General features: G+C 39.2%; 3 protein-coding genes across 3 annotated transcripts; 2 read left to right on the forward strand and 1 right to left on the reverse strand.

The window, feature by feature from the left end:
* Positions 1–1,495: 1,495 nt before the first annotated feature.
* Positions 1,496–11,503, forward strand: LOC126753982 (kelch-like protein 10). Its single transcript, XM_050465788.1, has 8 exons — positions 1,496–1,823; positions 5,323–5,592; positions 5,942–6,206; positions 7,780–7,902; positions 7,992–8,267; positions 9,339–9,549; positions 10,437–10,782; positions 10,857–11,503. Exons 1-8 carry the CDS (start codon positions 1,513–1,515, stop codon positions 11,266–11,268), a joined length of 2,214 nt encoding a protein of 737 aa, XP_050321745.1. The 5' UTR covers positions 1,496–1,512; the 3' UTR covers positions 11,269–11,503.
* An 826-nt stretch (positions 11,504–12,329) lies between these two features.
* Positions 12,330–13,516, forward strand: LOC126754000 (thyrostimulin beta-5 subunit). The gene is made up of 3 exons (XM_050465819.1): positions 12,330–12,487; positions 12,572–12,910; positions 12,968–13,516. Exons 1-3 carry the CDS (start codon positions 12,485–12,487, stop codon positions 13,130–13,132), a joined length of 507 nt encoding a protein of 168 aa, XP_050321776.1. The 5' UTR covers positions 12,330–12,484; the 3' UTR covers positions 13,133–13,516.
* A 133-nt stretch (positions 13,517–13,649) lies between these two features.
* On the reverse strand, positions 13,650–15,147 carry LOC126753999 (mitochondrial import inner membrane translocase subunit Tim23). Its single transcript, XM_050465818.1, has 4 exons — positions 14,961–15,147; positions 14,529–14,808; positions 14,288–14,457; positions 13,650–14,224 (listed from the first exon to the last, which is right to left on the reverse strand). Exons 1-4 carry the CDS (start codon positions 15,010–15,012, stop codon positions 14,109–14,111), a joined length of 618 nt encoding a protein of 205 aa, XP_050321775.1. The 5' UTR covers positions 15,013–15,147; the 3' UTR covers positions 13,650–14,108.
* Between the last annotated feature and the right edge of the window lie 277 nt (positions 15,148–15,424).

The raw sequence follows: 15,424 nt of genomic DNA on the forward strand, positions 1-15,424 counted from the left end.
ACCGTTAGGTGAAAAAACTATCATACTCTCTAGCAAGACGTTGCGAAAATACAGAAGTCGTCATTCCTCACAGAAACTATGTCGTAACGCTCTAAATATAAAACTTCTCTCCGTCACGACTGTAAACTTAAAGATTTTAACAAGACACAACACAAAAAATACATATTTAGGAAGGATTTGTATCCATATAACCTGTATGAACGCAATGAATGAACCTATCGAAGAGGAGTCATCATTGTGTATTGGACCGAGTTCAATATTTAATTATCGCAAGTTTAGCTGCTGTCAATAAACTGCCGAATTTGAGGTCTTCCTAACCTAGACAAAAGTTTAATACATCCATACAGGAGCCAACGAAAATAATATGTTCGGTCTTCTCTTAATCTCTATTATACGGAATCTTTTGAGATCGTACTTTCATCCACAATAATATCAGATACTAAACAGTTTAAAGATAAACCCTTTTATAGAACACTTCAAAAGAGCCATTGACATTAGAGACGACCTTAAGTACAGAGTGTTGTAAATATTCACAAATAAATTTTAATTTAAAAAATTTCTGTATGGTTGTAGTTGTTGAATAGAGCTTAAAATGTATTTTAGAAAGCAAATCGAGACGACCTTTTCACATTGTCGTGCTAACCTTAAATTAAAATCGTAATTTTCAGAATTCTATTTCACTTTGCTTAACCTATAAAACATACATGCCTGTCTTGTGACATCGAGTCTTTTCAGTTTTTTGTTTCAATTTAGTATAGATATACTTGATTAGCTTTTTGTCGTCAATATTTTCCTTTCTTTCGGAGAATTATTTATTAATTTTTTTCAATACATCGCCTAATTTAGTCCCTAACGCATCCGTTTAACTTGAACGGAAGTTAAACTTTTTTAAAATTTCAACTGCAATCGACTTGAGAACTCCACCAAACCATTTAAATAAACAAATCCATCGGCCTAATTCCATCAGAGTAGAGAACGAGCGAAAAAAAGTTAAAACAAAAACAGAAAAGAGAGTGACAAAATAAAAGTTTTTAAACAATTTGTAAAAAAACGAAAATCTTAATATTATTTAAAAGTCATTGCGAATATTTTTCAAAATTTCAAGCTCAAAAAAATCATTGCAAAGCGCTGCACTGCATGCAACGCAACAAACCCACAGCATACCAGCGCTATCGTAGCATTTTGAATAGCCGAACAATCGCCGCTGTCGTCCAAAAAATCAGTTAGCTAAACGGTACAAGTTCGGGTACACGAACAAAGCTTTGCGCGTTTCTTATCAGTTTCCAATACCGCGCTACGCACTCGTAATTGCATTGCGTAACAGCGTACGCCACTGAAGTTCGCTGAGGTCCACGTTCGCTGCACATGCGCGTATCGCTAATCGGGTCACGTTGCATTTCCTTTTCAAGTCACTTGCGTCGGTACGAATCGGTATTGCTTTCTCCGGTGTTAGTTGCTCTCCTACGTCAAGCGTCCGTTAGCTAGCACTCATAACGGAATATAGTAAAAATAATGGCAAATCTTTTAAATCGCGCACGTGATAATTTTTTTGGCAACAACAACAACAACAATAATCAACATATACACGACGAGGGTGTCGTAATGCCCGAAATCGATCACGAGATGGACGATGATGACGTTGACGATCCGTTGACGTTGAGCGCACCGAAACGTTCCCTCAGCGCCACCATGAGCGATCATGCGCTCAACACACTGAACGAGCTGCGACGCAACAATTTATTATGTGATGCCGTGGTTTCGGTGTCCGATGCATCCTTCAATGTACATCGCGCCATTATGAGCGCATGCAGTTCGTATTTTAGGTGAGTTGCAAGGATTGGTAAATGGCGGCCGATCTATTCATATTTTTTTGTGTGTACGCATATATTAAATGCGGGAATTAGTATAACTTAGTTAGATCAACTTGTGGCGCTAGAAATATACGAATAGAAAAGCAGATATTACTGAATATAGTTGAACCGAGGAACGTCGGTCGTATATAAAATTAGTTCGTTTTCACGAGCTTTCAAATATGTTAAATATTTCAAGGAAAACAACGTGATCTTTAGAAATCATGATATTGATTGATTAAAATTTTCGTGATATGGTCTTTAGCATTCCAGAATACCTTCGAAAAGATGCCCGTCTTTGAAAAATAAAAAACATAAATTGTAGCAAAATTCTTCATTCCTCTGGCTCGTTACTCGAAAAATCCGGTTGTGTATATCCAAATCTTCTCTTTTATTGGCGTAGACACCGCGTAAGCGATTACAGCCGAGTTTACAACAGCCCACCAGTCGTTCCTCCTTTTCGCTGTTTGGCGCCAATTGGGGATTCCAAGTGTAGCCAGGTTCTTTTCCACCTGGTCCTTCCGACGGAGTGGAGGTCTCCCTTTTACTCTGCTTCCCACGGCGGGTACTGCGCCGAGCTTTAGAGCTGGAGTGTTTTCATCCATTTCAGACGATATGACCCAGCCAGCGTGGCCGCTGTCTTTTAATTCGCTGAACTATGTCAATGTCATCGTATATCTGGTAGAGCTCATCGTTCCATCGACTGCAATATTCGCCGTTGTCAATATGCAAAGAAACGTATGTAAATCTTCCTCAGATCAAGCTTCTCTTGAGACGGATTTTCCACCAGCGAAAATTCCTGCCTTAGACAGGAAGAGGTAGTAACAATCTTGTGCCACATCTGAAGTATAGGAAGGATACATAAGAGGCTCACAATTCAGCTTCTGACGAGTCACTATCGATGTGTGTGGTCTGCCGTTGTCCTGCTGGAAGACAATTCTTCTCATATTGGCCAAAGCCAATAAAAAGATAGTAGGCGACTACTGAAAGATTTGCTAAGAATTAAGGGGTTTGGCTGTAGGGCAGCTGTTCAAAGTAGATTATTCTCTGATAATATCACAAAATATTTAGCAAAACTATCTTCGTCGTCAATTCCCGTTTGGCCATCGTTTGAACCGAATCACAGCCATTCAATCACGGCCGATTTCGCTTGACATTTTCGTAAGAGGACCACTTTCCATCACCGGTAACCATCCACTTGAAATTCTGAGATAGAAATGAGGATTTTTTTGGGTAAACTCGTTTGGCACCCACACATCGAGCTTCTTATTGTATTCAGCTTTATAACGGGGTGAAGTCACACGCTGAACTCAATTTTCCACGGCTTTCAAGCATAAATCGGCCGATACTGCCGATTCGTTCGATATTCGTCGCTGACTTGTTGGCATAGACCAGAGACTTCACGTAGTCCCACAGGAAATTGTCTAACGACGTCAAATTGCGGGACCGAGGCGGCCAATTGACTGCGCCATTTCGTGAGGTAACACGTTCTCCAAACTTGGTTTTCAATAAATCGATTGTGATATTCGATGTGTGGCTTGTGGCGCCGTCCAGTTAGAACCACGTTTTGTCCTAGTCCATATCATCTAAAAATATTCGGTTATCATTGAGACGTAGCGATTCCTATTCACATTAACGTGCCGCTCTTGATCATCACAGAAGAAATACGGCCCAATGACGCCGCCGCCCCATAAACCGCACTAAACCGTAATTTTTTCGGTATGCAATGGTGACTCATGGAGTACGTATGGATTGCTGCCTGACCAGTAATGCATATTTTGCTTATTGACGAAGCCATTCAGCCAGAAATGAGCCTCATTGCCGAAGCTGATTTTTCAAGTTTTTGCTCAGCCCAATTCACGAACATACGACGATTCTGGTGGCCAAGCGGCTTCAGTCTTGCGTCAATTTGATCTACGACACTGCGGGCACTTCTTTGTCTCACTGGCTCAGGAACATTTTGTACTGTGTCTGTGGATTCAAAATTTTTCCTAGACGCTCAATTGTTGATCTGACTGGACGATTTGACGGCCATCCAACGTTGTTGGATCCATGATGAACTTTACTGAAGAGAAATGTCAAAAAAGCGGGAACATATTTGGCGTCTTTTGCTGTCCTTTTTTTAGGTCTAGTTTTGTAGCATCCCTATTGAAAAACCCATTATAAATTTTTTCAAAAGTTTTGTTATGCAATGTTAGTTCCTGGGTAATCGACAGAGACAGTTGTATGACGGTCAGACTCAACGGTTGCCATTATTTTGATACTGGTTTTCGAAACTGGTCATTCAGAGCGTGGGAAATCTTTAACATCAAAATTACCCGAACTGAATTTTCGAAACCTAAATTGATTAGTCGAGATATACGACGACATCGACATAGTTCAGCGAATTAAAAGACAGCGGCTACGCTGGCTAGGTCATGTTGTCCGGATGGACGAAAACACTCCAGCTCTGAAAGTATTCGACGCAGTACCCGCCGGGGGAAGCAGAGGAAGAGGAAGACCTCCACTCCGTTGGAAGGACCAAGTGGAGAAGGACCTGGCTTCGCTTGGAATATCCAACTGGCGCCACGTAGCGAAAAGAAGAAACGACTGGCGCGCTGTTGTTAACTCGGCTATAATCGCTTAAGCGGTTTCTACGCCAATTAAGAAGAAGAAGAAATTGATTATAATTATAATTTATTTCATTTTACCAGACTTTATAAAAGGAACTTAAGAGCTGGATAGGATTTTTGTTACTTTTCAGGCCGTTATGTCGTGGTCCTCAAAGATAACTCTCACCTCCACTTCTTCGCTATAACTATTTCTAAAATTAGGTTAGGTTAGGTTAATCTGGTTGGCCAATAAGCCACGCATAGACCAATTTGATCCTTTGCGTTACCAGATGGAGTTCAGTTGTTAAGTCCAAGAGAAGTAGTCAACGTTTAGGATGTCTGCGCTTGACGCGAATTTTAACAGACTCGGCGGCCTCACTATCAAAACCTCCTCCAGTGTATGATAGCGTAGGGACCGCAGTTGCTTACAGCGTAGTCTTGCCAATCGGTGATAAGTGTACAAGAGATTCTCCATTGTTTCCCCGCCTGACGCAGTCTGTAGACGCAGGACTAAGGCCCTTGGATCCATGTTTCCGGATAGGGATCGCATAGCCTCATTAGCACCCGGAAGTCTATTGAACTTTATCAATGCGCTGGGGCTAGGTGAGTCTATGTGAGTTAGGAGAGGGCACAATAAACCAAAGGTCGCGGTGCATTCCTCATCTTTCAATCAATCAATCAATCGTTTCCCTGGTACCCTGCTTAAGACATTTCCTTCAGTTTTCTTGTGCTGTCAACCCCATCCTGCGGGCGTGTGTCGCCCCCAGACAGTGACTAGTTAATTTTCCTATCATGTTCCTAAAGTCCTTCTTCCACAACTATTTGCTATATTTTCACAGTTCTAATTAAACATTTAAATTTTTCTCTTCGCCATTTCCAAGGGCACAGTTTACTGGCTTCAATTCCACCATATCGCCATCGAAGAGTGACGAGAATCGTTCCGTACACATACCGGGCATGAGCGGTGCCATTATGGAGCAGCTAATACAGTATGCGTACCTGCGCAAGTGCACCATCAATGCGGAGAACGTGCATGAGTTGCTCATCTCGGCCGATTATGTGGGCATGATTGGATTGGTGACGCTGTGTAAGCAGCATCTAGCCGCGATGTTGACGCCCGAGAATTGTGTCAGCATAATGGGATTCGCCAGGTGGGTGGGGATTTGGCGGCAATACAGCTAGGTGCGTGTGTGTATGTGTGTGTGTGTGTGTAAGAATGTTTTGCTGAAAGTGAAAGTAATTGGTGCTTAATGCACTTGACATACTTATAATTGAACAAGCGAGTATGGCAATACATACATATTTACATACACATATGTCTATGTACCCATGAGAATGTTTCCTGCTGGTCCAAATATTGAACATATTTTATTATTAACTAATTTGTTTGCATTATCTTTTGCACCTTAATCGCCTCAATCAATTCACCGTCAACGCGCTACGTCATCCGCATTGCTTTGCTTATACGCCACTTGTTTGTGTGCGTGTGTGTGTTTGCAGATTTCGCTTTCTCGACGACTTGTATGCGAAAGCGCGAAATTATCTGCTGCGCTATTTCATTGAGGTTGCCGCTAAAAATAAGGACATACTCGAAATGGGCTTAAAGGATTTCTACGACATTATTAGCGACGATGAGCTGAATACACGCGAAGAGGACCACGTATGGAAGCTGTGCATCAAATGGATCGATCACGACCCAGAAAATCGTAAACAATATGTGGCGCAACTGATGCAGGGCGTGCGCTTGGGTTTGATGACACCAAAGGTATGTACATATGTGCATGACAGCTGATCAAATTTGACCCGTACTAAAAATAGGATAATATTTCCGAGTATTTTAATAAAAAAATTTAATATCGCCTTCAAAATAGACTCATTTTGAGCAACGTTTAATCCAATTTTCCGTACACTTGGCATAAGGCTCTGGTAGGATGTCTTTCCATGCCTTCAGGGAATGACGTATTTTCAAAACAAAGCTCTATTATAACCTTCTTTTGAGCCAATATTAGCCTAACCACCTTTAATCCAACTTTGCACACACTTATTACGAGTCTCGGCTTGGATGGCCTTAAGTACCTTTAGCTAATGACTTTTAATGGCTTTAATAGACTCATGACGCATTTCTTGTAGTAAAATTTTCAGTTTCGAAAACAGAAAAAACTACCAAAAAACCAAAACTGGCGATAACAGTGACTCAGCGATGACTTTTGTTTCGTGTTTGGCCAAAAAGTCGACCACAATCTTAATTTTGTTGTTGTATAGGCAGAATTATCGAATTATCGTATTGAAAAATCCATCAGTTTTCTCCCACGAATCCAGTCGTTTACAAAAAACTGCTTCACGTAGACTGCTCAAAACAAGCAGAACCGTTTTACCATGTAGAACGAGTTCCTGAAGAACCAAACCACGGTAATCAAAGAAAACGATGTGTATCAACTCGATTTTTGGCCAACTTTAACGTGTTTTTTCGGTTTCGGCTCATTTTTGGAACGGTCTTTGCTGGATTGTTGAACAGTTTCGACATCATATTCATAAACCTACGTCTCGTCATCAGTTAAAATTCTTTTGTAGGGTCCTCAGCTACGTTGTCAAGCTTATATTTTGCGACCTCTACCAAGTTCTTGCAAAAGGTTTAGTTCTTTTGTTACTAGTCTACCATTGACAGGCTTCATAGCCACAACTTTACTCAAAATATGTTGAGTCGATTCTCAGCTACGTTGTCATGCATCTACTTTGCGACCCCTGAAGTTTTTGCAAAGGATTCAGGTCTTTTGGTACGAGTCTAGCATTGACTGTCTTCATACCCAAAGCTTTATTCAAAATATGTCCATAAAAGATGTTGCATAAAGGATGTTGAGGTCCTCTGCAATCTCTCTGATGCCAACAGGTCGCTTTTGTAGTACTACTTCTTTAACTTTTACGAATTTATCGTCTTTAATGTATGGACTGCTCTCATGAGGAAAGTTTTCGATTATTTTCAAACTTTTAATGGACGAACTACTCTTCTGAGGCTAGTTTTCGATAACTTCAAGACTTTTACTTAATGCTTTGTGTCACTCAAATACTTTGTCTTCGTGATAAAGTAGACTCTCCATAACACTTCTCCAACATTTTCAACGATTCCGTAGCCGTGATTCCATTGGAAGAACACGCGTCTTAAAAAACATGCTGCCAAGCAGTAGAGATCAAACTTTACACGAAAATTAAAAATGTTTTACGAATATGAGAATATTTTTTCTATAGACCAATCCGAGTCAAATTTGATCAGATGGTATACGCATACTATGTTCTTCTTGTACAAAAAAACTAATCATGTTCGCTAATCTCTCTTGCGGTAGTGTTTCATGGACGAGGTGAAGGAGCATCCGTATGTACTGCAGTGTGACGATGCGAAACCATTGATTGTGGAGACATTTAAATTTATGTATGATTTGGATATAATGAATCCATCATCGGGCGAGGTATTTACCAATTATCTATCCCTCCTCTCTCTCTCTCTTCGATCAGCTCTAATTTATATGTGCCATTTCGTATGCCATTTTCCAAAAAGCTCACCACACCACCGTTAGCCATGCCAAGGCTGCCGCATGAGGTCATCTTCGCCATTGGCGGCTGGAGTGGCGGCACATCGAAGGGTTGCATCGAAACATATGATACGCGTGCCGATCGTTGGGTCAATATACCGGCCGAAGATCCAGCCGGACCGCGTGCTTATCATGGCACTGCCGTCATTGGTTATAAAATCTATTCGATCGGTGGCTATGATGGTGTTGAATATTTCAATACATGTCGTGTCTTCGATGCGGTGCGCAAGAATTGGAAGGAGGTGAGTCAAAATGTAGTTTGATATCAAATTAAAATAGGTATGCATTAAGAAATCATCACGCAATCGAAATCTCTGACTTTCAGTTAAACTCTCGAGCCCTTTTAAATCTCATAGAAACAAGCCGAATCTCTCTATTCATAGTCTTACCAACACAAAAGTTTCTGAGTTTCAATTAAATCTTGATCCTCTTATATGAACAAATTATTAATTGGTCGCGAAGAACCCTCTAGTTCTTTTCGACGTTATGGAACCAAGCTAAATTCCTCGAATCATAGTCCTACCAACGCAGAAAATTTCTGAGTTTCAATTAAATCTTGGCGCGCTTTTGAAAAAATATGTGCTTGGTCTCGAAAAACTATCGAGTCCTTTTCAATCTCATAGAACCTACCCGAATCTCTCTATTCATAGTCTTACCAACACAAAAGTTTCTGAGTTTCAATTAAATCTTGATCCGGTTATATGAACAAATTTGTCCTAGGTCGCGAAAAACTCTCAAGTTCTTTTCAATCCCTTAGAACCAAGCTGAATCTTTGTATGATAGTCTTACCACATAAAAAATTCTGAGTTTCAATTAAATCTTGGTCCGCTTATGTGCTTGGTCCCGAAAAACTCTCGAGCTCTTTTCGATGTCATGGAACCAAGCCGAATTCTTCTAATTATAGTCTCACCAACACAAAAATCATTGAGTTTCAATTAAATCTTGGTCCGCTTATATGAAATAATTTATGCTTGGCCGCGAAAAACTCTTTTCGACGTCACAGAATCAAGCCAAATTCCTCTAATCATAGTCTTACCAGCAAAGAAATTTCTGAGTTTCAATCAAATCTTGTCGGTCACAAAAACTCTCGACTTTCTTTCGATGACGACATCATTGATCGAGGGTCCGGATTCTTGATTTTACGTGAAATCTTTGAGTAACAAATTAACCATCCAAAAATGCCTAATCTAAGACAATCTGCAGCTTGCAACAAATCAGAGTCCCCTTCTTGACCTTGTTCTTTTTCATTTGACATTTACAAAAAAACTTTAAATTTATTTTCTTCTAACATTTACTCTTTTTGCTCCATTTAGATTGCACCAATGCACTGCCGTCGCTGCTATGTTAGCGTCGCTGAGCTTAACGGTCTCATCTACGCCATCGGCGGCTATGATGGTCATAATCGTTTGAATACAGTCGAGCGTTATAATCCGAAAACGAATCAGTGGACCGTTATAACGCCTATGAATATGCAACGATCTGACGCAAGCGCATGCACATTAAAGGGGAAAATTTATGCAACGGGTGAGTAAAAGTATGGACAGAGGGTTGCTGGCTTCAATGACGCATTCCAAAATAGTCACGCTTATTTCGAAGAAGTTTATTTTAAGACAAGATTTGCATTTTTATCTTTATTGCTTTGTAAAAGACATGCATAAGATGTAGAAGGGAGGGAGTGAGACGAAGGAGGAGTAAAGTGAAATCGAAATTGCTTTTATTTTCAGTTAAGCGTTAGCTTGGTATATTCTTTTAGTGGCTTGTTTGGAATGTCGCTTCCACAACCGGTACAGGTCAGGTGAAACTTCTCAATGTGTTTCCGCATGTCTCAAGCCATCTCTTTGCAAGGCCTATGAAACGAACTTGTCTAACTCCCTACGCTTGAACTCTGTCGAAACAATACATTTTTGAACCGCCCGTTAGATGACCTTGATGACAATTAACTTACGCTTCGCCGCCTAAGCACCGCTACAATAATGACAACCTGTCCAGAGCCTTTAGAGGTATCAACCTCGGGATCTCTGTACAACTTTGTATCAGTGGATGTTTTTGATACTTTATTAAATACGACGGCCAAAACTCGAAAAGTAAATAGTTACTTCTAAGACACTTCATTATTAGAATGACATTAAAGAGGTGGAGGTTTCAAGGTATATGCATAGTACCCTAACCACGGGTCTTGGAAATACAATATCGAAAGCACATTAGAATAGTTAGACTTGCTGGAAAGCACTCTAATATCGATTGATAAATACAGCAACTGGTTCCTAAGATCATATCTTTCTTTCCTACTAGGCAATAAGATATTGAATCAGTATTGTGAACAATTCTCTACTTTAAATTTGTACTTTCTGGCTTAGCGTGAGTTCATATCTCCTCGACTAATGAGTATTTTCTATTTCTGCATATGGTAGGTGGCTTCAATGGTCAAGAGTGTTTGGACAGTGCCGAATACTATGATCCCGGCAACAATATCTGGACACGTATACCGAATATGAATCATCGTCGTTCGGGCGTATCTTGTGTAGCCTTTCGTGGACAACTTTATGTGATTGGCGGTTTTAATGGCACGGCGCGTCTCTCTACAGGTGAACGTTATGATCCCGACACACAAACCTGGTCGTTCATACGCGAAATGAATCATTCGCGTAGTAATTTCGGACTTGAAATAATAGATGATATGATTTTCGCCATTGGCGGCTTCAATGGCGTGTCCACAATTTCACACACCGAATGCTACGTTGCCGAGACGGACGAGTGGTAAGTTGTAATAGTGACTACTAAGTTGTCTTCTACTTTATTTTGGGTAAAATAATTGCGCTTCTAAACCGCAGGATGGAAGCTACCGACATGAATGTGGTGCGCTCGGCGCTCACGGCCAACAATGTAGCCGGCTTGCCGAATAAACGTGATTACATACACAAGGAGCGTCATCGTTTGATGGAGGAGCGACGTCAACGGCTGCTGGCAAGCGCTATGGCACGCGATGCGGAGACCATCTCTATGTCGAATGCCTCAGTGGAGGCGCAGGATGCCGCTATGGATGATTATGATAGTCCGAATGAGGATGACGATGCCGACGATGAAGAAGATGCAGCTGGCATAGTTATTGCCGCAGCGGCAGCACTTGCACCAGTCATTGAGGACCGTCACGAAGATCTGCGTCCCGATCCGAATCGTCGGTTTCGCGTACAATTGCGTTCGCAACGTTTCGGTTCACACCATGAGATACGACGACGCGCCTGAAAAGCCAGTTTAACAGGTTAAAAAGAGGGCTACCAATGCCTGCGAAATCAAACAAAATTCTGGTAGCTACTTTATGAAGTGGATCAGCTGATCTTCAAGAAGTGACAGTAAAATTTAAAATATATAACAAAAAACAAATTCTTTGTAATATGAATGAATATGAAACCATGTCAAAACGGTACTTAACCAAAAACCAAATACGAGTATGTGAAGTATGAAAGCTGAATCCATATGACGAATCAAGGCAAGAAACGGCACATGGTTACGTATATACTGATTTAAAATCGAAATAAATTATTGAGGAAAGGAACTTATTCAAATAGATGACAAAATTTCAGCGCTTGACAGTAGGGACAGCAACGGATTGGATGATATCGAAGTTACAAGTGGGTGAATAATTATAGCAGACGATGAACGAATGCATTCGTATGACCGAACAAAGAGTGTAAGAATTGCTCACGAGCAAAAACGATGATATTTTTTAACTACTATTTTTTACATCATTTGGCATTGAATGTAATGTTGACCAAATTTTTACGCAATTGTACAAAATTATATTTAGTGATATTTAAAAAAAATCAAAATTAATAAAAGTTTGGTAACTTAAACGACTATAGCCCAAGATGAAGACATGTATTTTGAAAATATGACACTTTTAGCCGACCGATCAAAAATAAGTTCTTGATAAAAACTTTCTTATTACGAAAAGATATTCTCGCTGCGGCTGAGAGTCCGGATAAAAAATCCGGGTCCGTTCCGGTGACGTAGTCCCGGCTGTCGTGGGAACGGCTTTTTGTTTTCGTATTACCTGGTGTAAGTCACGGAACATCGTCTTATATCGTTTAACAACAAGATTCTAAATGATCAATTATAAGAAAAACAAAGCCGAGAAGGGTCTGGGTCTGCAACCTCTTCCACTGTATAATTTCTTTTTAAAGGTATTTACATGTAAACCCTATAATGATCCACTGATATATTATATAAGTACACACAGACACATTTTCTATTTGTCCTTAGATGCGTAACAGGATTTGCCAACAATACTTCGTGCTTGCTCTTGACATTATACATAGACAAAATAAATAAAATTTAAACGTATAAAAGACTGGCGCAACAAGCAAATGCAAGTCATTTCATTCTCTACGCTGCTCTGCATAACAGCTCGCCACAGTGCGCCGCAAAGAGCTATCATCATAAGCGTAAAACGGTCACTGAAATGGTATGAACAAAACATACACACACATACTTACATTATTAAATACATTTTTTTATAACGGTCACACAATATTTTTTTGGCATATAGAATAAATATTTGAATACATTTGCACTCGTCGCGTTCGTTACAATTGCAACACCGTCATTGAGTCAATTACTTGAAGCACAACCGATCGACAGCAGTCCCACAGCAGCACCACTCGGCTGTCACCAGCGGCTTTATACATACCGCATCACACAAGCGGATGCACAGGGTCGCGAGTGTTGGGATTATGTGAGCGTACGTTCCTGTTGGGGTCGTTGTGACTCCAGTGAGATTTCCGATTGGAAATTCCCATACAAACGTTCTTTTCATCCCGTTTGTGTACATGCGACACGCCAACCAGCTGTAGCGGTGCTGAGAAATTGCCATCCGGAAGCCGATGAAGTGAGTAAAAACTATATATAAGATTATTTTAATATATTGTGTACTTTATTGCTGTAGGAAACACGTCGTTATGAGTACATGGAGGCTGGCAGTTGTCATTGTCACACATGTTCTACTTTGGATACCAGTTGCGAAGCGCCGGTGAACAATATAATCGATGAGAAGTCCGGCATGAAGGTGTTGGCTTTGACTGGTTCCGACTCAGATGTTTTAGATTATTAACTTTAAGCAGTACAATGATTCGCGGATTTCGGTATTTCCATTTTACATAACGCTTTGTATTATTAAATTATATATCGATTTACTATAAACTTGTTACTATCGGTTGCTGTTTGCATTAAATTGAGGGCAGCGATGCGAATTTTTAAAAACACAATAAAATTATACATTTTAAAGTGACTGGATGCAACAGTAAACATTTCGGATGCCTTTGAATTATGCAATTAAATTTAAATGTCTGCGTTACTATCGATAAACAAAGGGCAGCGTTGCAGGGCGTTAATAAATAATACTTTATGGTATATATAAATATAAATATTATATATAATAAGTAAATATGTTGAGTAAACATTGTTATCAGCAAATAAAACTTGAAAAGTTTTAAAATTTTCGTTTTTCATTGTAGCATTGTGGTTCAAGGCAATACCACAATTTATATTTTTATTGATTTAATTTTTAACTTTAACTGAAATCACTTAACCATCACATTTTATTATGAAAGAAAAAATACTTTTCGCAATTCTTGTTTTGACATACGCAAAGCGTTTAGTTTTATTTCGGTGATCATTTTCAATTTTATATTTCTATGATTTTCTGTACAACTATTTTTTTAAGTTTATGTAAACACACTTCTGTTTAATGCGCAAAGAATTTTGTGTGAATTTTTGCATTTATATTGTTGTACTATTATAATTACTTATTAAGCAAATTGTCTTCGGTATTAGTTTGTTCAACTTAACTCATCACATTCTAATAACTAATAATATTAAAAAATAAAAGTTATAAAGCAAGGAAAACTTACAACTTAAATTTGCTATGTACGTTTGAGCGCGTTACATAGGGGAATAACGCAACTCCATTTATCTCCACTATATGGAGTTACCTAGTCACTACTAGCCGCTAACCACTTATCGTATTTAGAAAATTTCGTAGTCAGTATGCCACAGTCCAGTTCAGTTTTTATGCAATTCATATAGATTTACAGAAATTTTAAACCAGAACCATTTGAATTTGCTCGCAACAATTGGAGCAGACAATACGCAGCTGATACACCTAGACCTACTCCACCGCCTATTGCACATTTTCGAAGGCCAGCTGTTTTGTAATAAAGAATATGTATTTAATGAATTAGTAGCAAAATATGTTTTAACTACTCACCTGTCGATTTGTATAACAGTCCAGTTGCTGTGCCGGAAATAACTGTGTTGATATCGTCGTCTTCTCCTCGAACATTTTGCAGAAGTACACCGAACGCTGAATACATGACGGCAAGTGTCCCCAGAGTGTTGGCGGTGCCAGAGCCTTGTTTCAACACATGATTAAGTAATCTAAAATTAAAATTAAATTATTAGTAAAATACATACTAATTTCAAATATAAATAATTTATATTAAGCTTACTGTGTTCGCCTCAGTTTGCCTGTTTGTTGTAATGCCGCCGTTGTTTTCATACCATTATAATAGCCAACTACACCGCCTATCCCTGCGCCAACTATTACTGAACTTCCAATTTGTGAGAAAGCCAATTCGAAACGTCCGCGCTGCTTATTAGCACCTTCCGGAAAAATAAATTCTGGCTGTGCTTGTTGCAATATACGCGGGTTATAATTCAAATATGGAGAAATAGGTGTACCAAATGTGCTGGTTGTTGCACTCGAACGATTGGGACGTACCTCATCCGCTATTTAAGATAATAAAATCATTTATATTCAAACAATATCAATGTTTAAAGGAAATACGTTGTAATGCGATTACAGACTAGGTGACAATAATTGCGTAATGTACACCCTGTATATTGTGTCCACCGTATATTTATGCATCAGGAGCGCTTACCTGATGATGACGACCCCAGCGAGATTGGTTGACTCAAATAGTCTTCACTCATTGTTTTTGTACACTTATTAGATTATAAAAACTCTACTTTCTGTAAGAATTTTGCCTATATTTTGTAGTTGGTACTAAGTTGTAATTTTTTTCTCGTTCTTTTCGACCCGACGGCGATGACAGCAAACGTCAAGTACATGTGCGCCGAAACTCAACGAAAATATTCAATAGGATAATTCACAACTAGTACTATTGTGAATTAAAACAAGCACAAGTCGTTTTTAATAAAAAATTAAAAGAAATATTTATTTTGAGCGCATGGCAAACGTAAATAATATGTTAAATAAATATATATACAAATATTTATATAAAAAGACAAAAATTAGTAAAAAGAAATATTCTTATAAGAAAACATGATACAAAAACAATAAACTGTCAAAACGAATAGTGACAATTGGCAGTGGCGAACTGTT

Source organism: Bactrocera neohumeralis, chromosome 3 (genome assembly GCF_024586455.1).
Source record: "Bactrocera neohumeralis isolate Rockhampton chromosome 3, APGP_CSIRO_Bneo_wtdbg2-racon-allhic-juicebox.fasta_v2, whole genome shotgun sequence".
Taxonomy (NCBI): Eukaryota; Metazoa; Arthropoda; class Insecta; order Diptera; family Tephritidae; genus Bactrocera; species Bactrocera neohumeralis.

Coding starts and splice junctions, on each gene's coding strand:
- LOC126753982 (XM_050465788.1), top strand. CDS start 1,513: ATGGCAAATCTTTTAAATCGCGCACGTGATAATTTTTTTGGCAACAAC. Junction 6,207..7,779: donor TGGGTTTGATGACACCAAAG/GTATGTACATAT, acceptor CTCTTGCGGTAG/TGTTTCATGGACGAGGTGAA. Junction 9,550..10,436: donor GGGGAAAATTTATGCAACGG/GTGAGTAAAAGT, acceptor TGCATATGGTAG/GTGGCTTCAATGGTCAAGAG.
- LOC126754000 (XM_050465819.1), top strand. Junction 12,911..12,967: donor GCCATCCGGAAGCCGATGAA/GTGAGTAAAAAC, acceptor TTATTGCTGTAG/GAAACACGTCGTTATGAGTA.
- LOC126753999 (XM_050465818.1), bottom strand. CDS start 15,012: ATGAGTGAAGACTATTTGAGTCAACCAATCTCGCTGGGGTCGTCATCA. Junction 14,809..14,960: donor GCTGGGGTCGTCATCATCAG/GTAAGCGCTCCT, acceptor TATCTTAAATAG/CGGATGAGGTACGTCCCAAT. Junction 14,225..14,287: donor ACTGTTATACAAATCGACAG/GTGAGTAGTTAA, acceptor ATTACAAAACAG/CTGGCCTTCGAAAATGTGCA.